The following is a 24463-nucleotide window of genomic DNA, read 5'->3' as shown; positions in this document are numbered from 1 at the left end:
TCCAGCAGAAGGCTCTCTCTCTCTCTTAGCTCTGGAGGAAGGTTCTTGTCACCAATCTTCCCCTGGACTAGGAGATTCTCAGGATAGGAACCTTGGTCCAAATGATACAGTTTGCTCTGGGTGCTGCTTTCTTGGTGATATGAGGTCTCCCTCTCTTTCTGCTGGCTTCTCTCTTATATCTCAAAACAGATTGGCTTAAAACACAACCTAATCTTGTAGTTTGAGTCCTGCCTCATTAACATAACTGCCGCTAATCCCACCTAATTAACTTCATAGAAGTAGGATTTACAACACATAGGAAAACACATCAGATGATAAATGGTGGACAGTCACACAATACTGGGAATCATGGATTAGCCAAGTTGACATTTTGGGGGGACACAATTCAATCCCATAACAACCACCCAGGGACTCCCTGAGCTCAGATGTTACTTTAGGTCTCACCAAAAATGTTCCTTCCTAAAGAGCCCCTCCCTAACTGTCCATTCTCTCAAATTTTCCTTTTGTTTTTATACATAACTCTAATGATAATTTGTAATTATACATTTAATTGTGTCATTCTTTGATTCATGTTTATCTTCAGCACTAGACTATGATCTCAATGAGGCCAGAGTTCATGCCTATTTTGTTCACCACTGTATACCAGTGCCTAGGACAAGGTGGGCACACAGTGGGTACTCAAAAAACTTGGATGTATACATGAATAACCAAACGACTAACCAGGTTTGGGGGATATATTTACCATCCTGGAAATGAATGCATTTCAAACAAGAAATAACTGAATGAACCTAGGCTGTAATTATAATTTATAAAGTAGGGCACGGTATTTATTTTTCATATTTATTTTAGCTTATAACCTGCTATCATCATCTTTACAATTCTGAAGTTAGTAAAAGGTTAGTATCTGAAAATACCAAACCCAAAACCAAACCCATTACCATCAAGCAATTCTGACTCATTGTGATCCTGTAGGAGAAACTGCTACATGGGGTTTCCAAGGCTGTAAATCTTCAAAGAAGCAGACTATCATCAACCTTTCAGTTAGCAGGTGGGAGCTTTAACAACTGCAGTACCAAGGCTGAGTTAAGTAAAAGGAATTCTAGAAGTGAAATATTTATGTGGTTTGAAAAATCTACTTAAATTTTAAGAGATTTTGTAGGTACTTTCGGTTACCACATAAAGAAATGTCATAGGTTCTGACATTTATTAGTGTTCAGAAAATTTAACATGTAAAGTATGTTAGCCTGATTTACTGGTTATGAGCAATGGTAATCTAACCTGGGTAAGCTGAGCAAATATGAAATATATTTAAGAATATATGGAATGAAAAGCTGAATAACCATGGTTAAAAAAAAAAAAAAGGAAACCAGAATGACTCCGGAGATCCAGAGAACAGATATTAATGAGTAGCCTTGTCAGGATGGAAGCCTGGGCTGAATTGCCCGCAGTCATTTTCTTCCTGCTCTTGCTTAAATGTGCTCAAAGTTTAGTCCCTGGTAACAGAATCCTTCTGCCCTAGCTTCAGTTATTGGCTTTGGCTAGGAGAGGAATATTTTGTCAAGACTACATACTGGGTGCTATTTCTAAGAAGAAGGAGAATGAAAGCTAGGCACCAAAAACAAGTGACTGCTATGTAAGGGACGCACCATTAAAGAATTGTTTCTAGTAGTGTCAGAGGTATAGCTAGAGCTCACAGCTTCTATGGCCCCTTACCAATAAGAAGCAGCCCCACTGAGGATATGAATCTGTTTTCTTTCATGTTCTTATGCTCTTGCCCTCCTTCACTCTCATCGCCACTCCCCACCTTCCTGCTGGTTTTTATGTAGGTGTTCCTTTTCTTTCATTTGTTGCATCGATTCATTAAATGGGTGAGCTCAATAGAGTTACTACCTTACTTGCAAAAAGCATATATATCTTAAGTGGGAAAAAATTGGGGCAATAAGCCTCAAAAGAAAGGAAATGCATGGAATGAGGGAAGGAAGGAAAGGAAGTGAAAGAAGGAAGGAAAGAAGGATTGTTTTAGAGTTACGACAATATTGATAAAGGATTTAGCCAAAATTTTTGAACAGTTTATATATTTTTATAAAAAAATGATTATTCTTTGTGACCCTTGTGAAGATATCTACCATGGGGGAAGACTTTGAAAGATTAGGAGAAAATGGGATCTTCTTTGAAAATTATAGCCCTAGAAAATTGAAAGGACTAAATAGACACAGTGTTTCCTCAAAGTGCCAGACATCCACCACCAATGGTAGGCAATATTATTTTAGGTGGACTAGACACTGCACCAAATAACATTACATACATACTATGTCATGAGGTGATTCTCTTTCCAACCTTTTGGTTATGTCAAAGAGGATGTCTGGTTGGTGCTTTTTTTTTTTTTTTAATAATTTTTATTGTGCTTTAAGTGAAAGATTACAAATCAAGTCAGTCTCTCACACAAAAACCCATATACACCTGGCTACACACTCCCAATTACTCTCCCCCTAATGAGACAGCCCACTCTCTCCCTCCACTCTCTCTTTTCGTGTCCATTTCATCAGCTTCTAACCCCCTCCACCCTCTCCTCTCCCCTCCAGGCAGGAGATGCCAACATAGTCTCAAGTGTCCACCTGATCCAAGAAGCTCACTCCTCACCAGCATCCCTCTCCAACCCATTGTCCAGTCTAATCCGTGTCTGAAGAGTTGGCTTCAGGAATGTTTCCTGTCCTGGGCCAACAGAAGGTCTGGGGGCCATGACCACCAGGGTCCTTCTAGTCTCAGTCAGACCATTAAGTCTGGTTTTATGAGAATTTGGGATCTGCATCCCACTGCTCTCCTGCTCCTTCAGGGGTTCTCTGTTGTGTTCCCTGTCAGGGCAGTCATCGGTTGTAGCCGGGCACCATCTAGCTCTTTTGGACTCAGGATGAGGTAGTCTCTAGTTCATGTGGCCCTTTCTCTCTCTTGGGCTCTTGTGTCCTTGGTGTTCTTCATTGTCCTTTGATCCAGGTGGGTTGAGACCAATTGATGCATCTTAGATGGCTGCTTGCTAGTGTTTAAGACCCCAGACGCCACTCTTCAAAGTGGGATGCAGAATGTTTTCTTACTAGATTTTATTATGCCAATTGACTTAGATGTCTCCTGAAACCGTGGTTCCCTGCTATGCTGGCCTTCAAAGCATTCAGTTTATTCAGGAAACTTCTTTGCTTTTGGTTTAGTCCAATTGTGCTGACCTCCCCTGTATTGTGTGCTGTCTTTCCCTTCACCTAAAGTAGTTCTTATCTACTGTCTAATTGGTGAGTGCCCCCTCCCACCCTCCCTCCCTCCCCCCTCACGTAACCACAAAAGAATGTTTTCTTCTCAGTTTAAACTATTTCTCAAGTTCTTATAATAGTGGTCTTATACAATATTTGTCCTTTTGCAACTGACTAATTTCGCTACGGAATCAACTCGAGGGCACTGGGTCTGGGTAATTTCACTCAGCATAATGCCTTCCAGGTTCCTCCATGTTATGAAATGTTTCACAGATTCCTCACTGTTCTTTATAGATGTGTAGTATTCCATCGTGTGAATATACCATAATTTATTTATCCATTCATCCATTGATGGGCACCTTGGTTGCTTCCAGCTTTTTGCTATTGTAAATAGTACTGCAATAAACATGGGTGTGCATATATCTGTTCGTGTAAAGGCTCTTATATTCCAAGGAGTGGGATTGCTGGATCCTACCGTAGTTCTATTTCTAGCTTTTTAAGGAAGCGCCAAATCGATTTCCAAAGTGATTGTACCATTTTACATTCCCACCAGCAGTGTATAAGTGTTCCAGTCTCTCCACAGCCTCTCCAACATTTATTATTTTGTGTTTTTTGGATTAATGCCAGCCTTGTTGGAGTAAGTTGAAATCTCATTGTAGTTTTGATCTGCATTTCTCTAACGGCTAATGATTGTGAACATTTCCTCATATATCTGTTAGCTACCTGAATGTCTTCCTTAGTGAAGTGTCTATTCATATCTTTTGCCCATTTTTTAATTGGGTTATTTGCCTTTTTGCAGTTGAGTTTTTGCAGTATCATGTAGATTTTAGAGATCAGGCGCTGATCAGAAATGTCATAGCTAAAAACTTTTTCCCAGTCTGTAGGTAATCTTTTTACTCTTTTGGTGAAGTCTTTGGATGAGCATAGGTGTTTGATTTTTAGGAGCTTCCAGTTATCTAGTTTTTCTTCTACTTTCTTTATAATGTTTTGTATACTGTTTATGCCATGTATTAGGGCTTCTAACGTTGTCCCTATTTTTTCTTCTATGATCTTTATCGTTTTAGATTTTATATTTAGGTCTTTGATCCATTTTGAGTTAGTTTTTGTGCATGGAGTGAGGTATGGGTCTTGTTTCATTTCTTTGCAGATGGATATCCAGTTATGCCAGACTGGTGCTGTTATGTTTTATCACAATATTGTTAGTTGTTGTCAAGTTGATTCTGACTCCTGACAACCCCACATGTGCAAAGCAGAACTGCTCCAGGGGATTTTCAAGGCTGTGACCTTTCAGAAGCAGATCACCAGGCCTGTCTTCCAAGGCACCTCTGGGTGGCTTTCAATTGCAAACCTTCCGGCTAATAGTCAAGCGCTTAACTGTTTGTACCAACTAGGGGCTTTTATTACAATCACTCTTGATAATTTCTCTTTGTAACAAAATACAGATCAGACCCCAGCCTCAAAGCTTTTATGGCAAGGGGCGCTGACATTACATTTAAGGTAATGATATGCTCTTCTTTTTAAAGTTACTTAATTAAATAGTGAGCCAGTTTAAAGAAAAATACTAATAAAAATATTACAAGGAATATGTAGATATATCAAAAATTTAAGGTGGTATGTTGAATCTGTTAGCATAAACTAAGTTATGGTGCAGTTGAAAAATAAGCAACAACAAAAAAAACTCATGACACAACAAAGATTTATTTCTTGCTCATATAAAGTCTTTGAAGGTACAAACAGCTCTAGGACAATTGCCCTCTGAGGGGTGTCTCCGCAAAACAGGCTGCATCTTGTAGCTGTTACGTCTAGAATTGGACTTCTTGGTCAGCACACAAGGAAGGGGGATGGCATGGAAAACTGCACACCAGCTCTTCCATGTTTACACTGAAAGTTTCACATATTCCTCCCACTCAAACTTTATTTTTCCAAGCAATGGTCATGCTTAATTTCAAGGGGATATGAAAGTGCAATCCTCCCAAGCCCTCAGAAGGGGAGGAGAATGAGAATATTGGTGAGCAGCAGTAACATCTACCACCTGTGAGAATGGCTAAAGTTTGGGGATCAATAGATTAAGGCATTTTCTTAAGGAAGAAACAGACCAAAGAGTGACTACATGGAAAAAAGAATAAAAATAATAAGTAAAGAGAAAATCTGAACACGTCATTGCACATGGACAATACGAAGTAAGCTAACCTGTTGCCATCAAGTCGATTATGACTCAGTGACCCTATGGGACAGTGTAGAACTGCTCCATAGGGTTTCCAAGGCTGTAATCTTTACAGAAACAGACTGCCATATCTTTCTACCATGGGGTGGCTGGTAGGTTCGAACCTTTCAGTTAGTAGCCAAGTGCTTAACCACTGTGCCACCAGGGCTGCTTTGAAATAAACTAGTCAACAGAAGTACCTTTTGGTATTTGATTTCACTTTATGAAATTTAACCAGTGATGGGGGCTGTTCATGGACCTTGTCTGTCTTCTCTCATGATCAGTTTGTGTTTTGTTTGTAAGGTATTGTTATACCACTATCTAATGCTTGGGCATGTTGCTTCTTTAACAGAGTAGATTTTTGCCAGGCTCTAAAATCCTACCAGTAAGAGAGTGTTCATATTCCTCTGCTCTTGTCTTACAGACTTGGATCCACATGGTGGTCATCGTTGGTAGCATCTTGTCTTATTTTCTCTTTGCCTTGGCTTTTGGAGCCACGTGTATAACTTGCAACCCACCATCCAACCCCTACTGGATTATGCAGGAGCATCTGCTGGATCCAATGTTCTACTTAGTTTGTGTCCTCACAACCTGCATTGCACTTCTACCCAGGTATGGTATTTGCTTTATAATCAAGAAAGTAAATGGAATCATAGGCTTGGGATCCTTCAAGCAACCGAGAATGAATGGCAGACGACTATTCTGTTTAGTAGTGGGGAAGCCAGTCTGTATGCTAATTAAAATACTGGTTTTATGTATGTTAGCAGAGTGACTTCAGCGAGCTGGAAAGTCTCTTTCTCTCTCATATAAAAATCTAATCTGGTTGGAAAACTTTGCTCCTCAAGGTTTTCCAGAGACCTAGATCCCTTCCTCTGGCCTTCTGCTGTGTCATCTCCCAAGGGTGTTGGCCTCATCTGCATGAGTGAAGATGGCTCACCATCAATATGTCCATGTCCTTGTCCATAGGAAGGGGAAAGAGAGAAAGTGGATTGCAAGCAGCTTTCTTTTTTAAATATTTTAATAGCATGACTCAGAAGTTGCACACATCATTGGTCTTATCCAATTAACAAGAACCTAGGTATGTAGACTCCAGATGAATGGCTAAAATCTAGGGGTTTTTGAAAGGAAGAAGGGGAGGATAGGTACTAAGGGGCAAGCAGCAGTCTCTACAATAATCTTTAAACACTGAAAACCTTATGATTTCCCTCCCTTATCTGACTTCAATTATCCTCCCATTGCAGCTTAATCTGATTTTGAATATTGTATAAGCTGATTTTTTTTTATAAGCTGAAGATAACTAAGAAGTATGCATGAGTTTTCCATTTGTAGATTGAATTCTATTAAAGCTCATCCTCTTTATAGTTTTATAAAATCTGTTTAGCTGAAAAAATACAAGAGTTGTCCTGAGGTTTTAGCATGACATGCTGATTTCATATTAACCTGTAACAGGGCTGACAAACTGTGGCTGACAGTCCAAATCTGGCCTACTACCTGTCTTTGCAAAGAAAGTTTTACTGGAACATAGTCATGCACATTCCTTTATATATGGTCTGTAGCTGCTTTCATGCTTATGACAGCAGAGCTGAGTAGTTCATCAGAGACCATCTGGCTCTCAAAGCCTAAAATATTACTATCTGTTCCTTTACAGAACAAAGTTTCCCAAAGCCAATCTATAAATCTCAAGTTACAGTGAACATAATCTCTTTGTTGCTAATGGGCATTCCTTCTGAAATGGAAAAGAAAATCCCACTTGAGTCATTCTATTGTGGGTATAGTTGTATGCTTAACAATATCACTGTTAGACTGAGGTGCTTCTGTAGTATTCATTGTTGTACCAGTCTCAGATTAAAACCTGGCAAGATGAATTTATAGGACTGCTGAAGAAGCAATTACTTTAAGGCAACTGCCTTTAAAAAATTGTTTTCAGCACATTAACAACAAAATTCTATCTAATCCAGCTGTGGTAGGCGGAAAAACATCCCCTCGAAAGCTATGTCTACATCCTAATCCCTGAAACCTGTGAATGTTAACTTGTGTGGCAAAAAAAAAAAAAGGACTTTGTAGATGTGATTAAGTTAAGGATGCTGAGATGGGGAAATGAGCCTGGAATATCTGGGTAGACCCTAAATGAAATCACATGTGTCCTTATAAGAGAGAGGCAGAGGAAGATTTGACACAGACAGAAGAAGAGAGGCAGTGTGAACACAGAATTAGAGATTGAAATGATTGGAAATTGCTTGGAACTCCAGGATCCTTTCTTTCTTCCATTTTCTGCCTTTTGCATTATGATTGTCTGTAACCGTCTTCGTCTACATGTCCTGCCATTGTATTTGGCAGATGGCCTTATTTTTAAGTTTTACAGGTCCACAAATGGAGAGAAATTTTACTCCGGGATGAATAACCCCGTAATTTCACCCATACCTGATTTAGATGATAAGATTTGGGACTTTTAAGGTGGTGATATTTAGATGAGATTTTTTGAACTTGCAATGGATCGAGACTTTTGGGTATGTTAGGATAGGGTGAATTGGATATAAATCTTTGGATCCAGAAGGCAAAACTCTAGTAGACTGAATAATGGCCCTCAAAGATACCATGTCCTAATCCCTAGAGCCTATGAATATTACTTTATATAGAAAAGGAGCCTCTCCAAGTCTGATTAAATGAAGTATTTTGAGATGGGGAGATTAACCTGGAGTATTTGAGTGGGCCCTAGGAGGAGATCTGACACAAGAGGAGAAGGCAGTGCGACCACAAAGACAGCGACTGGAATGATGCAGCCACAAACCAAGGAATGCTGGCAACCACCAGAAGCTGGAAGAAGCAAGGAATGGATTTTTCCCTACAGTCTCCACAGGAAGTGTGGCCCTGCTTGCCGCTTTATTTCAGTCCAGTGATACTGATTTCAGTCTTTTGGCCTCTGGAACTGTGAGAGAATAAATTTGTTGTTTCAAACCACCATGTTTGCAGTAACTTGCCACAGTAGCGATAGGAAACTAATACAGTTGGCTAGCATTTTTTGAACATTTGCTCTGTGCCAAAACTCGGCTTTATATGTATTATCTCATTTACTCTAACATCAAGCCTGTGATGTAGCAGCTATGAATATCTTGCTTTTACAGTTTTCGTTTTTTTTTTTTTTTTTAATATAACAAGCATTTATAGAGCATTTAAAGTGTTCTAAATGGTTTGCAAACACTATTTAATGAAGCTCTGGTGGCATAGTGGTTAAGAGCTTGGCCGCTAACCAAAAGGTTAGCAGTTTGAATCCATTGGCCACTCCTTGGAAACTCTATGGGGCAGTTCTGCTCTGCCCTGTAGGTTCACTATGAGCCAGAATTGACTCGACGGCAATGGGTTTTTAAAATATATTTAGTATTGTTATCTTCCTTTTATAATTCATTTTTCCTCCCCCTTTACCTCAAGTAGGCAAGTGGCTATAGGATCCTTTTACTTTTTCTAGTTGATGGGTTTATTTGTGTGTGTGTCCCATGATGCCTTGAGGTTTATGTAATTCTGTGATGCTCTTTGTATCCTAGGTTTATGTACCGAGTTTTTCAGGGATCACTGTTTCCATCTCCAATTCTGAGAGCTAAACACCTTGACAGACTGACTCCAGAGGAAAAGACTGAAGCTCTCAAGAAGTGGAAAAAAACTGGAAAGATGGATCAAGCAATGTCTAAGTATGCTGGCTACTCAGCTGCCACGTCAGGGAGAAGACCCATGTCTGGCCATTCCACTGTCTCTGCAATGATGTTAGCAACTTCTTATGCTATTGAGCAAGGAAACGTATCTGTATGTGAAACTGTTTTTGACTCAGACATGCCTCAGACCTCAGGAGTGGCTGGACCAACAAAGGATTAAGAATATAGGGTGGCCTACTGGGAGTTGCAAGTATTCCTTCAAGTTTGGAGGAAGGACTTTGAGGAGGCACCACTACCAAGCAAGGATAACTTGGATTTTACCTTAAGGACATGAACATTTTAATAGGCTTGAAAAAGTCATCATGTTGGCCTTCATTGTACGTTTGTAGATAACATTTGTAAAAGAGAAATAGAGTTTGATGTGGACAGATTTTTAGGAAGTGAAATATTTCATTTAGAATCAAATGCTTTTATGAAACTTTTTGGATTTTGTAAAAGTATTTTAATTGTCTTAGAAATTCAAATCCTGGTATTTTAAAGGGGGGGAGCTCATTTGAGATATATTTATTTTAATGGGAAATCATTTCAGATTCTTGAGTTCTTTACATGAGCAAGCGCCAATCTTTTTTTTTTTTTTTTGATTAAGAAAAAAAGTTTTTAAATTGATTGGTTAGAACTCAGAGGAGTTTTCCATATGGAAAATGTTATTAATGGTTACTTTCCAGATAAATTCTCAAGAGCCTTTTTAAACAACAGTCTACCTAAAATAGGGTAATAATTGTACTATTTAAAATACAGTTAGTGATCATTAATAGCTTTTTATTTCCTTTGAGAAGATGCCTTTGGTCTTCTGATAGAAGACTGGAGGCATATCTCTGGGTTCACATCAGTGTTCTGAGCCAGAGCCTTTGTCAGGAAGGGGCAGAGGGATGCCAGGATACCATCAGGTACCAAGAATGTGTTCTTCTGTCTCTCATTCCAATCAAGAGAAGACCGCTCATGTGGCCTACCTCTGCACAGATGTTCTGAATTGGGAACAGAAGTCATAGGTCAGGCAGACAGAATCAGCTGAGCCTACAGCCCATTTGAAAATTTCCTGTATTCTAAAACTGACAATACCCACCCCCCTGCCCTCAGTTGCCATCAAGTTGATTCCGACTCATAGCAACCATACACGGTCCCTGGTAGTGCAAAAGATTTGTGTTCAACTACAACCAAAAGGTTGGTGGTTCAAAATCACCCAGAGGCATCATGGAAGAAAGGCCTGGTGATCTACTTTCATAGGACTACAGCCACTGAAAACCCTATGGAGCACAGCTCTGCTCTGAAGCTCACGGAGTCACCATGAAAACTGACAATAACCTGATCAGAATGAGACAATCAATAATGACAATAACCCGATGAAAATGAGACACTCAATATCAAAACAATCTTCTTCAAAAGTCCATTTGACAGAGCATACTCTTTACACTGCCCTACAACTTTTCTGGTGTCGTAGCCTCTGCAAATGAGCTTTTATGAACTGAAACTAATACAGGTTGTTCTCAGGAAGTTTCCGCGAGGTTCTTAGAAAAATTTATTTTTTTAATACGTTTTAGGAATATCTGTAAATTTACTGTTGCAAATCACGTATGCTGGCTTTAGTTGGAACAAAGAAACTAGTTTGTACCAAATAAGGCTAAAAAAAAAAAAAAGTATTCTTGTTGAGTTCATTTTAAATTCTCTCCCTTTCCATCTGAAAATTGTCAGCCACCAATCACCCAAAATTTCCTTCATGAATCTCCATGCTAATGTCCCATGTCTCCATCAAGCTCTTCTTAATGACTATCCATCTTGTATTCTCAGGGCTTAAACTTCTAGCTACTGCTTACTGTCCTGGTCTGATTTTTTTGTAGCCTTCTGATATTATTACAAATAGTCTATATAAAAAAATCTCAAGAACTTTTGAAATCTCGCATAGCTAATGGAAGTTGTTCTCTGCTTCCTTATGATTTTTTAAAAATAAACTAATACATAACATGTACTGAAAAGTTGTCATCACTCCTATAAATACCCACTGAACCCAACTGTAATTGGTAACAGAACTCAGAAAGAAAGTCCCAAAGCAGGCCTTTTACCAAAATACTGTTTGGGCTTTTTCTCTTATGAAAAAATCAGTGATGTCATATCATCCGTTACCCTCATAGCAACTGGCATTAGTTGCCTGAGATCATCATCTCCTGATAAATAAAAATTTGGAGATATATTCACTCGTAAATAGAGGGTTAGACCCTATGAATGAAAAGGAGCCAAAAAAGACTTAGAAGAAGAAAGACACAGACCAACCAATGCCCTGAACAGATATGAGGTTATTCTTTATTTATCCCACTGAACGTATTCATTTCTTTTGCTACAGAAATAAAATGTATTTCTGGATGCTCCCCCAGTCCTCATTGGTGCTACTTTTACCCCAGTCCTCATTGGTGATAAAGTAGGCAGTATAAACCCATTGCCGTCGAGCCGACTCCGACTCAGCAACCCTATAGGACAGTAGAACTGCCCCATAGTGATTCCAAGGAGCGCCTGGTGGATTCGAACTGCCGGCCCTTTAATTAGCAGCCATAGCACTTAACCGCTACGCCACCAGGGTTTACGGCAGGCAGTGTAGGCACTGCATTATTGTCTTAAAATTCGACAAATTGTGGATTCTGAAATACATCTGGCCCCCAGGAGAAAGAGATTTTTTGGATTTGTATTAAGCCTTTGAAGGGCCTCAAAACTCATTGATACCAAAGTACCCAAGATGATGAGATTAAATCACATTTTGGCATTTAGCATATTTCACCTAATTTTTTGAGACAAAAACTATATCATTACTCCATTACTCCTAGTAGCCAAGGAAAAATGATTAACATACATTTTGGGATATAATTTTACCACAGGATTTATGAAAGATTTCAATCTCATTACGAAAATGCACTCTATACATTAAAAATTCATGTGCTCTTACCAAGGCTAAAGTTCTTGTTGGACACGCAACAGGTTCTTTGAGACTACTAAAAAAAAAAAAATTACTAGCAACCTCTAATTTCAGGCTAATCAAAGAGCCACTAATCAAAAGTAAGAGGGCATGTTCCATGGGAGTGCGGCATATGTCAGGCAAATTTTGATTAATGGGAGACTGGGCACCAAGCAATTAGTGGGAGAGACAATTTCCTTGGAATTGCTATCTATGCCTCAAAGCCATCAGAAAAGAAGATTATACCATTTTATTTGCATTAAGGATCATTGAAAATAAGTACAATATGTACATTTCACTGAACATGAGCTGAGCAAGGCTAAAAGTTGTTCCATTAAGTATGTACCTGCAACTCTAACAAAGCTGATAGATGCTCTTAAGCTTCCATACAATTGGGACCACAGCTCAGTTGCTGATATTTCACACTTGCAATAGGTTTATACAAACTGCAGGACAGGAGATCAATAACATTACCAGTTTCAAGACAAACTTTTGAACTTCAAATATGTGTACACATAGAAAAGAGTACAAAAATACATGAATAAAATCGCGGATAGTCTCTATGTGGAATGCCGAGGCAGTCCAGGCTGCTGGTGGAGGTTTAGTAGGGGATCCTGCTTGGCAAAAGACATGTGGATGTTCCAAATGAACGCCTGACTAATTAAATTAGGTATACATGAAGATTTGTGTTTTGAAGCTTTTTAGTGGGGAAAAACACTTTAATTGCTTCAGAAATTGATGCTTGTAAAGTGGCCTAGTGCTTAAAAGCATTTTTAAAATTTTGTTTTCATTATCAATGAGGAGAAATGGCAACACCAGATGTTAAACATCTTTTGAAGAAAATTACAAAATGTTTTATTCCATGCAAAGGTTTACAGTGCTTTGAGAGACATTTCCATGACTTTGGTAATATAGATGAATGGAGGAAAATTGGAAAATAAAAAATGGGAGTGGGCAGCGTGATTTAATTCTCTATTTAAAAAATTGCATCTGTTCATTCCAGACCAAGTTCGTCTCCCTTGGCAAAGTTTAATCTCCACTCCGTTGTCAATATCGTTGTATGCCATTGAGTCGATTCCAACTTACAGCAATCCTACAGGACAGAGTAGAACTGCCCCATAGGGCTTCCTAGGCTGTAATCTTTATGGGAGCAGATTGCCAGGTCTCGTCTCTCGCAGAGCTGCTGGTGGATTTGAACCACCATCCTTTCAGTTAGCAGCAGAGCCACGTAACCACTCCACCACGAGGGCTCCTTCCATTATTACATAGGCAAAGCAAAATATTTCCCATGAATATTGACCTAGTTATCGAAGTCTCAATCAGCCAACTGATAAACACTGAACAAACCCCAGCTATAGGGACAGTTCTATGCAGACATTTCTAGAAAGTAATGGAATTACCATCTTGACTTAAATCCAAAATGGAAAGTCCTATAGAGCCAAGTGCTAATATTGACGTCTCAAGACCTTTATGCTCAGTATGTCTCCCTATTTCAGCTACCTACATGGATGCTACTGGCCTTTTGGCTTCAACTGACTTTCATAAATTCTCAAAATTATGTAAAAGTTGGAAGAATAATAGCAAATAATTTAAGCATGTATAACCAAAAAAAAAAAAACTAAACCCAGTGCCGTCAAGTCGATTCTGACTCATAGCGACCGGATAGGACAGAGTAGAACTGCCCCATAGAGTTTCCAAGGAGCGCCTCGTGGATTCAAAGTACTGACCCTTTGGTTAGCAGCCGTAACACTTAACCACTACACTGCCAGGGTTTCCAAGTATGTAAAAGCCTTGACTTTTAATAAATCAAAAGCAAGTCTCCAATATTAATATTGAAATTTGCCACTATGCTATTGTGCTTGAGAAACAAGCTGGCAGATAAGTCAGCCTGGATCTCAATGTTCTTTTTGTGATAGGGTATACAGAAACTTTCTATGACCTGTCATACTAGTGCCAACATTATTTTAAACCTCTCTAGAGTTGATAGTTCCATGTTACAGTCAAGGTTAGGCCTGGCCAAAGAACAAAAATCTGCTTTGCTTTGTTTTTTTGAAAGCCATTGAACCTGAAATAAGAGAAAAATAAAGTGAGAAAAAGTTGAATAAAATTAGACCAGAATATGAAAATTTGCAGTGCACTTTCAAGCATTCCCATCCCTGGAAAGTACCCTGTCCAGCTCTCTGCATGAAGCTTTCCACAGTCAAGAAAGCCATTCTCTTTGAGTACAGTTGGACAAAAGTCTCTTTGGAATTAGTTTAGGAGGAAGGTGTGGATGTATATTTGTCTTTCAATCCATTTGACGAAGTATGACACATTGCTATAAACTCCAGGCCCCAGGACTTTGGAAAAGCAGACAGAGCCCCATGAAGTTAAACCGAATAAGGTCCACTGTCCTCCAGGCCGCTCACAAACAAGAGGCCCGCCGCTGTCACCCTGTAATGAATAGCAATGGGCGTTAGTCACTGGTGTTCACAGCCCAAAGAGTGTCCATAGTATTCTGAGGGTATGATAAAGCCAAACCCAACTTAATCAACTTCTTGGGAAATTTCAACAAAGCATTCATTGTCAGGCTGTGGAGGGACTGTGATGTTTACAGTAAAAATGGAACTTTCAAATGAACATTTTACACCCTGATCTTTAAAAGGATGGTGGTGATCTGGGGAAGGGACTATATTCTTTCTATGAAATCAGAGGACATTTTTCAGTTAGTTCCTGCATTTATCAAAATATGTCAAATTTTTTAAAAAATGCATGTATCAGATTTAGTTACCTAATACTTGATCTCATTCTGTAAGTTCAATTCATCTTATAAACGTAAAATCACCAAAAATAAAACATTCAAAGATTTTTCTCCCCACTAAACATTATTAGACAAATGCTTTATAATAAACTCTCTGTTTTCAATATTTTGCTATGTGAATGAATGCGTTAAGTATGACACACTTCAGGGTCCCTTGCTACCTGCCTTGGGGACACTGGTGCTTCAGTGGAAGAATTCTCACCTTCCATGTGGGAGATCCGGGTTCGATTATTGGCCAATGTGCCTCAAGCTCAGCCATCACCTGTCTGTCAGTGGTGGCTTGAGTTTCTATGACGCTGAACAGGTTTCAGCAGAACTTCTAGACTAAGAAGGACTAGGAAGAAAGGACTGGAAACCTACTTCCAGAAATCAGTCAGTGAAAACCCTATAGATCACAACAGTCCGATTCATAACCAATGATAGAGATGGCACAGGACCAGGCAGTGTTTTATTCCATCGTGCATAGAGTCATGTTAACCAAAAAGTCAGTGGTTTGAACCCCTGAGTAGGGGGCTGACTTGAGGCAGCTAACAGGAGCAACACTATATTTCTTAACAGTTCTTTGGATTTTTCAGCTAGTCTATTTGAATAGAAATACCACTTAAGAATTATTTACAATAAGGTGTTTTATTTATTTATTTATAGCCTATATTTTATTTTATATTGAGATTTTCATTCTTGATATTTAAGTTTAGGCATTGCAGTTGAGTTTTATTCAGTTCTTTCCCCAAAATATAATCAACAGCAAGACACTATGATGTCACAAATACTATATTTACTATGCCTGAAAGGAAACCCTGGTGGTGTAGTGGTTAAGTGCTACAGCTGATAACCAAAAGGTTGGCAGTTCAAATCGACCAGGTGCTCCTTGGAAACTCTATGAGGCAGTTCTACTCTGTCCTATAGGGTCACTATGAGTCAGAATCGATCGACTCGACGGCAATGGGTTATTGTTTGTTATGCCTGAAAAGGAGTCCTGGTGGCATAGTCATTAACAGCTCATCTGCTAACCAAAAGGTCAGCAGTTCAAATCCACCATTTGCTCCTTGGAAACCCTATGGGGCAGTTCTACTCTGTTTTGTAGTGTTGCTATGAGTCAGAACTGACTCCACAGCACCTAACAACAACAACATGCATGAAAAGATCTTAGTAGGTTAGGGAGGTGTATTCTGTACTGTCTAAAAAGAGAGGGGTTGAACCCTAGAAAGTACAAAGTACATATGTGAATCCATTGTGGAAATTTCCACAACCTCCATGGCCCACAATAATTTTAAACTTGGAAGCATATGGTTTTTCCACTTGGTCATGTTGGAAAATAATTGTAAAAATGTTTACGGATGCTCTTCTAAATATTTTCCATGTACTCACTAATCCTCACAACCCTATGAGTTGTTTTAGTATTATTATTATATCCATTTTACAGACAATGGAACTGAAGTACAGGTTAAGTATCTTGTTTACTGGCAGAGTGAGGATGTGAACTCAGGCAGTCTGGCGCCAGGACTTGGAAGCTCTAATTATTAGGTTATCCTGCTTCTTACAGATGCTATGAATGTTATTGCTCTTAAGGCAAAATTGAATTCTAGATTGTGCCCTATACTTTTGTAGAAATGATGTTCTTTATATTTATAACTTTCCAGTGGACTGAGCCTAAATATAAAGAGCCCTGGGTGGAGCAATGGTTAAGTGCTTGTCTGCTAAACGAAAGGTCAGTGGGAGGGAAGACCTGGCAATCTGCTCCTGTAAAGATAACAGCCAAGAAACCGCATTGGGGCAGCTGTACTCTGTCCTATTGGGTCTCTGTGAGTTGGAATGGTTCGACGGCACACCATCACAAAACCAACAAGCCTAAATATAAGCATAGACCTTTCAAGGAGTTGGTAAGTTATTCTACGTATAAGGCTAATTGAATTTATTTTTTTTAAAAAACAATTTACTGGAGACATTTTTATCAGATATATTTCACACACTCAAAAAAATTTTTTTTCATCTACCCTTTAATAAAAGAAAAACTAAGACACTCAGTTATTTCAGTTGAGCTACTTATTACGCCAGGAAATGATTAAGATGGAACAAGTTTAGCGGCTGGTCTATACTTCCAGATCAGAAAATTAGCCAAATAATTATTTATCACCTACTCTTTGCCAAGTTCTGTGCTGGGGTCTACACAGAGGAAGAAGGAATTATTTTTGTACTGGAGGAGCTAAAAGTCAGCTTGGACAACAAGAATAACTTTACACAAAAGTAAAATCTAAGAGCTAGAAGGATGGTATCAAAGGATCAGTAATTGCTTCCAGGTGAAGAGAAACAAAACAGAAAACTGCAACCCTAAGGTGTAGATTTTGAGCTAGTGAGGCAGGTTATTAGGTGGAAAACAAGAAGTGAAGAGGAAGCAATTGAAAACGAAAGGCAGAATACAGCTAAAGGCACAATTTGTCTGGTTCTGTCTCTTTGGGGCTTTTTTCCTTTTCGTAATGTTGGGCTTTAGGCCAAAGTTTATGGTTGGTGTTAAAATTGATCCCCATGATTTATAGACCTCGACAGAGGGACACGTGGTTTCCAATGTGTCCTTTTGATGCAGTTAAGGAAAATGATGCATGTGATGTAATAGAGGTTCTGAAGTACAATCCGGCCTTAGATCCAGTAAAAATAGCTTTGTTTCGTGTTTTGTTTTGTTTTCCACCTGGGGTTATGTTAAAGAACAGCTGGTATGCATTTAAGATATCCACTCAAAACCAAGCCCACTGCCATCAAGTCAATTTCAACTCATATCAACCCAATAGTCAGAGAAGGACCGCACCACAGGGTTTCCAGGGCTGTAAGTCTTTACGGAAGCAGAATGCCACATCTTTCTCCCTCAGAGTGGCTGGTGGGTTTGAACTTCTGACCTTTTGGTTAGTAGCCAAGTGCTATAACCACTGTGGCACCAGGGCTCCCTTAAGATACCCACAAGTGCTGAATTCCCACTACTACAGAAGTTGGGGAAACCCTGGTGGTGTAGTGGTTAAGTGCTACAGCTGCTAACCAAAAGGGTGGCAGTTCAAATCCACCAGGCGTGCTCCTTGGAAACTCTATGGGGCAGTTCTACTCTGTCCTATAGGGTCACTATGAGTCAGGATCAACTAGACAGCAATGGTTTTGGTTTGTTTTTTTATAGATGTTGGCAGGCCCTAGTTCCTATTCCACCACTCGTCTGTCAGTGTTTCATTCTATTTTACACAGGGTTGTTATGAGTCAAAACTGACTTGATGGCACCTAACAAGTTTCTATTACCAAAGCCAGTTGTGGCGGAGTTGATTCCAACTCATGGCGACCTCACGTATTTCAGAGTAGAACTGTGCTCCACAGGGTTTTCAGTGGCTGATTTTTCAGAGGTAGATCACCTGACCTTTCTTCACAACCTCCAAACTTTCAGTTAGCAGCAGAGCACGTGATCTGTTTGCGCTACCCAGGGACTTTCTTTTAGACATCGTGATATGAACATGCTGATGAGTGCATCTGGTCTTCAATTTGCTTTCAAAGAATCAGTTTCCTTTCCGTCCTTTAGTAATTACCAAGAGATGACCTTGAACTTGTGCCAAGAGGCAATAGTTTTTAGTAGACCATCAAATGATGTTAGGGAAAGGGAGGAATGTATTCACGTTAATAACTGCTACTATGTGTCAGAATCGACTTGACGGCAATGGGTTTGGTTTTGGTTTTTAGGATAGTATACCGGCTGAGCACTTGGGCCCTGAAGCTTGGGCTCACTTAGCCACCTTCATGCTGGGCGATCTGGGGTAAGTTACTTAACCTCTTTGATTGCTCATTGTCTTGATCTGCAAAATAGGGGAAGCAGTAGAATACTACCCCATGGGGTGATTGTGAGGGTTAAACAAGCCAATATAAAGCATTTTGAAGAGAACCTGGAGCCCAGAACACTGAACTGATAGACGTTAATAGTAATATAATTACTATTAATATTTTCTATTAATAATATAGTAGTATAATATAAGTATGTGTCAGACATTTCACACAGGTATGTGAAAGATAGAGGCTTTGACATACACTTCCTCATTTAATCCTCATGAAATCCCTGAAAATTAGATAGAATTATCTCCAGCTTCTTATAAGAAAAGTGTCAAGAGGTTAGATAACTTCGCCCGGGTCACTCTGTTCTCACTGGCAGAGATGGGATCCAACCCAGATCTTCCAGGCCTCAAATCCTCTCTCCCAGGCTGTATTCCATGCCATCTTCTAAAACAGTTTCCTTGACTTGGGAAATCAAATCTGGGCTTCTGGCATAGAAGGCAAGGACCCTTCCGGCACTGCTGGATAACTTGTGGACATGAGGCAGAAAAGGGGGTGGCCCCTCAGTGAACTCCAAGGGAAGTCTAAGGAACCATCCAAGGGAATCACTGAACTGTTCCTAAGCCCCTCATTTGCCCATTCTGAAACTGAACATCAAAAATGTCATTTAATTGTGTTGGGTTAGTGGTAAACCAAAAACCGTTTGCCACCAAGTCAATTCCTACTCACGGCAGCCCTCCTTGGAACAAGTCCAGTATAATATTCAATGAGTGTTTATTAAGTAAAAATAAAAATACTTCCCTGCACTGCTAGGGGAACATGTTCTGTGAATGGTTGTGACCAAGAATCTGAGCAACAATAAACTGAGTTTAGTGACATTGGAGGACATGCTGTCAATCAAGTGAGGGCCCAGACAGTGATAGTGTGATCACCCCTGAGATAGAGGTAGTCCTGTCACACATACTAGCCTTCAGTACCATCATGCTCATGACTGATAACATCCTCTGGTGTCCCTCCACTTCCTGGGGCAGCCTGATTGAAGCCCTTCTTACTGCCATTTGTCTTAGCCACTGAAGTAGTTAAGAGAGATGGACTGGAATAATTGCTCTTCCTTCTGTTGCTGACCAAGGACACTGCTCTCCACATAGTAGTGGGAAGCTGAAGGCAACCCAAGTGAAGGTCATGGGAGTGGTTAGGAGGATCACATGGGTTCTGGGGGAAGGAAAACACACTTCGAACAAGTAAACATTTGGTAACACATGAATTGCTAATAATGAGGTTATATAGACCCACTGAATAGAGCCCTGGTTAACAGCTGGGCTGCTAACCAAAAGGTCAGCTGTTGGAATCTGCCAGCTCCTCCTTAGAAACCCTCTGGGGCCTATAGGGTCTCTAGGAGTCAGAAACAACTGTACAGCAAGTAACAACAACAACAGTAGACCCACTGAAGCTTTTGCTGAACTGAATCTCCTTGGTTACCCCAGAAAGCGACTTACCATGCATGAATCCACTGTGCCAGACTCATAGCCAGCACATATCATCCGGTTGGTGATAGTCTTCATGTCAAAGTAGGACTGGCACTGTTCCAGAGAAATAATGCGAACTTCTCCCTCTTGCAGCTTAAAAGGCACTGGATTAAAAAAAGCAGAAGAAAAGACATATACATAGATGATGGTAAAACTACTCAAAGGTGACTGGTTTTCTTAAATATCATCTCAAAATTTTCCAATTAGAACCATTCATAGCAATCATCCAATGGAATACTTCCATTTTATTGATGAGAATATCGAGGCACAGATTGGTTTGGTAACTTGTGTTTTCCTCCTTTTGTTACGTGCTGCAGAGAAACAACAGCTACAACAAAGATAAGGGGGAAAAGATGAAGCCAGAGCTCTGCTCCAGATAGGAGGCGGGCAACTCAGCGTCAGCTCAGTATGTTGCTCCTGCTTTTACGTACAGAATGCCTGTAGATCCTGATCCTTGGTGAAGAAAACCTGTCTTTCCATGTGCTACGGTACACATTATTTGATGCAAGAGCCTATAACCTAGAGGATATGATAGAGAGCTGTTAAAACGGACAAAATCATCTCTTGGTGCCAGTAGAGAAAATATGTGAATTCCGTTTTGCTTGAGACTTCTTACAAAACAGGGGATTTCTTGAAGAAAGACGACATGAATCTTTTGCTGTGTAGCCATTCTACAAATCCCACACGCTGCTCTCCTTTTAGACAGTGACAGTAAAGCAGTGTCTATACAGGATACCTTAGTGGAAGGCAGAATCATTTTTGGAAAAATCAATATGATACAGACAGGGAAAGTTTCAGAGCTGTCAAAACACTGGTAATAAGAACACTAACATTTCTTGGGTCCTTGCAGCAGGCAGGGCACCTGCACTTGGCATTTCCTGGACATTTTTGCCTTTATTCTTTACGATAATCCTATGCATTAGACAGTTGGCTATTATTTTTCCCATCGTACAGATGAGATAACTGAAAGTTATATCAGTTAGCAGGTGGTGCAGTCAAGGTCAATCAGATCTTTCTGACTGAATTCAGACCATTGCTCTGCATGCTATACTGTATACTGTATATATGGTATAGACAATATGTGGACCCATGGCTCTGAGTTTGATGTGGCTATTGTGAGAGGAATATAAATAGAGGCAATATAAAGTATATCCTGTGCTTATATTACAGTACTGATCATGGCTTTTAAAAAACAAGGTGTGCAGAAATGGTGACTATTGCCTTCAAAGCTCTTCTTACACATGAGCTCTTCAGAAATCATTAACTAACTTCTGTCTATCGATTTTCCCTGTCTATGCTTAATTAATCTTACAGGAAAAAAACTCAACTTAGCTCAAAACTTATCTGACTAAATCTTGAGAAGGAAAAAAATAAAAGGTCTTTACAAATTGACAGATTCTAAGGTCAAGGACAGGATGCAAATACCCATCATCCTTTCCAAAGCCACGGCATTACACTTGATGTAGTCATAGTAGCCAGCGCTTGCCGTTCCAGAAAATGTTCCATTGACTGAATCACTTTAAACTTTTAATAGGTTAAGCAGAATGAGAGACTCCACACGGATGTTGGGAGTGTGTAGTACAAATTTTCAATCCCTATATGTTTATAGAAGTCTGGGTGGTTCAAACAGTTTGCTATTGGCAGCTAACTTAAAGGTTGGCGGTTCAAACCCACCCAGTGGCTTTGCAGAAGAAAGGCCTGACAAACTGCTCCCATAAAGATTACAGCCAAGAAAACCCTATGTAGCTCAGTTCTACTCTGTAACACATGGGGTCGCCATGAGTCTCATATATATATATATATATATAAAACATGTCTAACATTTAAATAATCTAGAGAGCCAAACTATTTTAATCAATTTAAATAAGCAAGAGGCAAATCAATTTTCCTCCTCTAATGCAAACTTAGAGATTGTGTTACAGAAGTAGGAAAGACTAAATCATGCCAAAGAATTGGAAATGTGACCTAGTAGCTTGACTACAGAAGAGGAACTGCCTGGTCACTAAATACAGGCTCCGAGGGACTTCGACTGCAGTTAGCTCACATCATAGATAAAGACAGGCTAAAGCAGGGGTGACTGATTGATAGGTCTCATTTTGCATGGCAAGTCCAAAGTATTGGTAGTGACCCCCTGGAGAAAGACTCTGAGGTATGGAGAAAGATTTTCGAGGTTACATCTGGGCTTGGCAGATATAAGTGCCATGATAGAGTATAGTGACTACCATTTACATGGGAGGGAAGAGTGACACATATGCCAAGTATTTCCCATTCATGGCTATACTTTTATAAGTGGAAATGGCAACCATGACCAAAGGCTAGGAAGTAACACAGAATTTTTCAGTTACAAACTGAAAGGCAAGGGTTCTTGAGGATCCTGGCTTACTTTTGTTGCCCATGTGCCCCCAGCCTGTGATATAGCAGTATGTATCAGGTTCTACTGACTGCTCCACGCTGGGCAAGCAGACCGGCCGGACATAGCTTGTCTCATTGATGTCTTCGCTCAGCTCAACTATGCTGATGTCATAGTCCACCACTGCTCGACTATAGCGAGGGTGCAGGATGATGGTCTTCACGTGGCGCATCTGCATGAACGTCGATGGGTGGTCTAGATTGTTTATGCCCAGCACCACTTTCCAAACAACAGCACTTTCTCTCCTGAAATAACATTTGAAGAGTTATTGGCAGCTTCACCCACATTTATTTTTTTAAATTCACGTGATTTTCTTTTAGTATTTTATCTTATTTAGTATTTTATTTATTTATTTATGAATATATTCATTTCAGATGCATTTATATATTGGCTTGAATGATTAATAAATTAGTGTTATTGTGGAAAGCAAAGCTCATACTTCTTGAATGGGACTATTCTCAAAAATAAAACTTGTTCATTTTTAAAGGCAGGCAGAGTAGTTACCTGCTTGATTGAAGGGGAAAGAAAATGAATGAAAAGACTTGGGGAAGAGCTAGAAGACAAGGGGAAAATTAAAAAAATTAAGGCTGAGCGATCCTTCCAAGAAGGAACAAAGGCCTGGGAGAAATGTCAAGTTTTTGAGGAAGTCTTTTGAAAATCTCGAGACAGGGACTTAAAAAGGTCATCTACAACCCCCAAGTTACCAAACCCACTGGTCAGTCTCAAGCTCCATTGTTTACAAATGCTTGCTAACAATATTCTAAACAATTCTCACTTTAAAACACCTTCCTCACTTGACTTCCTAACCCCCCTACACTCCAGATCTTCCTCTGATAGCATGGGCCACTCCCTTTCAGTCATCTTTGCCAGCTCCTCCTACTCTGCCCTCAAGGTCTATGTTGAAGTGCCCTTTGGCTGTACCCTCAACTTTCTCTTCTCATTCTGTACACAACCCTTCATGATTTCATCCAGTTCAGTGGCTTTAAATACCATCAATACCATGCTGACTCTCAAAGCTATCTATCTCTTCAGATCCACCCTCTCCCCTAAGCTGCAGATATGTACAATATTACATCCAAATGACTATTCAACATACTCACTTGGAAGTTTGATAATAGCAAGAATTTACTGAATGCTTACCATGTATCTGGGAATGTGCTAAACATTTTAAATTTATTTTACAGTTTTTTAATTCCTATAACTACCCTATGATGTAGAAAATGTTTAATCTACATTTTACAGATGAGGCAAGTGAAGCACAAAGAGTAAAGACTATGCCAGCACTTAAACAGCTAGTAATTGGGGGAACCATGATCCAAATCCAGGCAACAGGGCTATGTAGCCTGATTCTAAAACACTCTTGTTTTCTGATTCCAAAGAGAACGCTTGATTCCCCTTTCCCCTCCCCGACAAGCTTGTCCCAGCTTTAGCCTGCCTACCAGTTACCCCGTTGAATCTTCTCTTTCTTTACAGGCACTGAATGCATTAGCAAATTGTCACCACCCTACTTTCAAACATAGCCTGAATCTTGTCATTCCTCCTCATCCACCACTACAATTTTAATCTAAGTCACTTTTCCTCTACTTGGACCACTGCAGTGGCCTTTTAAATGGTGGCCTTCTTTGACTCTTAGCCCCTATAGCCCATATTTCTCACAGCAATCAGAGAGATCTTTTTTAAAAATAAAATTAGATCAAGTCCATCTCCTGCTCTTAACTCTCCAATGGATTTGTGTCACTATTAAGACAAATTCCAGATTCTTCACTATTGCCTCCGAGGCTCTATATGATTTGATCTGTTACAATTTCAGGGATTGTCTTTCTATCCTTGAACATGCCAAGTACATCCTCAACTCAG

The 24463-nt window shown here is 39.7% G+C and overlaps 2 protein-coding genes across 2 annotated transcripts in view; one reads left to right on the top strand and one right to left on the bottom strand.

Annotated features, from left to right (window-relative positions):
* Positions 1 to 14888, top strand: part of ATP10D (ATPase phospholipid transporting 10D (putative)) — a 166564-nt gene extending 151676 nt beyond the window's left edge. Inside the window, exons 22-23 of the mRNA XM_049886290.1 lie at positions 5864 to 6051; positions 8979 to 14888. Of these exons, the coding sequence (XP_049742247.1) occupies positions 5864 to 6051; positions 8979 to 9303 (513 nt within the window). The 3' untranslated portion in view covers positions 9304 to 14888. The remainder of the gene's footprint in view (positions 1 to 5863; positions 6052 to 8978) is intronic.
* The window catches only part of CORIN (corin, serine peptidase), a 320896-nt gene continuing 310751 nt past the window's right edge, over positions 14319 to 24463 (bottom strand). The window contains exons 20-22 of the mRNA XM_049886291.1: positions 22580 to 22851; positions 20167 to 20300; positions 14319 to 14514 (exon numbers count right to left, since the gene is read on the bottom strand). Of these exons, the coding sequence (XP_049742248.1) occupies positions 14332 to 14514; positions 20167 to 20300; positions 22580 to 22851 (589 nt within the window). The 3' untranslated portion in view covers positions 14319 to 14331. The remainder of the gene's footprint in view (positions 14515 to 20166; positions 20301 to 22579; positions 22852 to 24463) is intronic.

The sequence above is a fragment of the Elephas maximus genome, chromosome 5 (assembly GCF_024166365.1).
Source record: "Elephas maximus indicus isolate mEleMax1 chromosome 5, mEleMax1 primary haplotype, whole genome shotgun sequence".
NCBI lineage: Eukaryota > Metazoa > Chordata > Mammalia > Proboscidea > Elephantidae > Elephas > Elephas maximus.
Note: the sequence above shows the minus strand (reverse complement) of the source record. Positions and strands in the feature narration are given on the sequence as shown.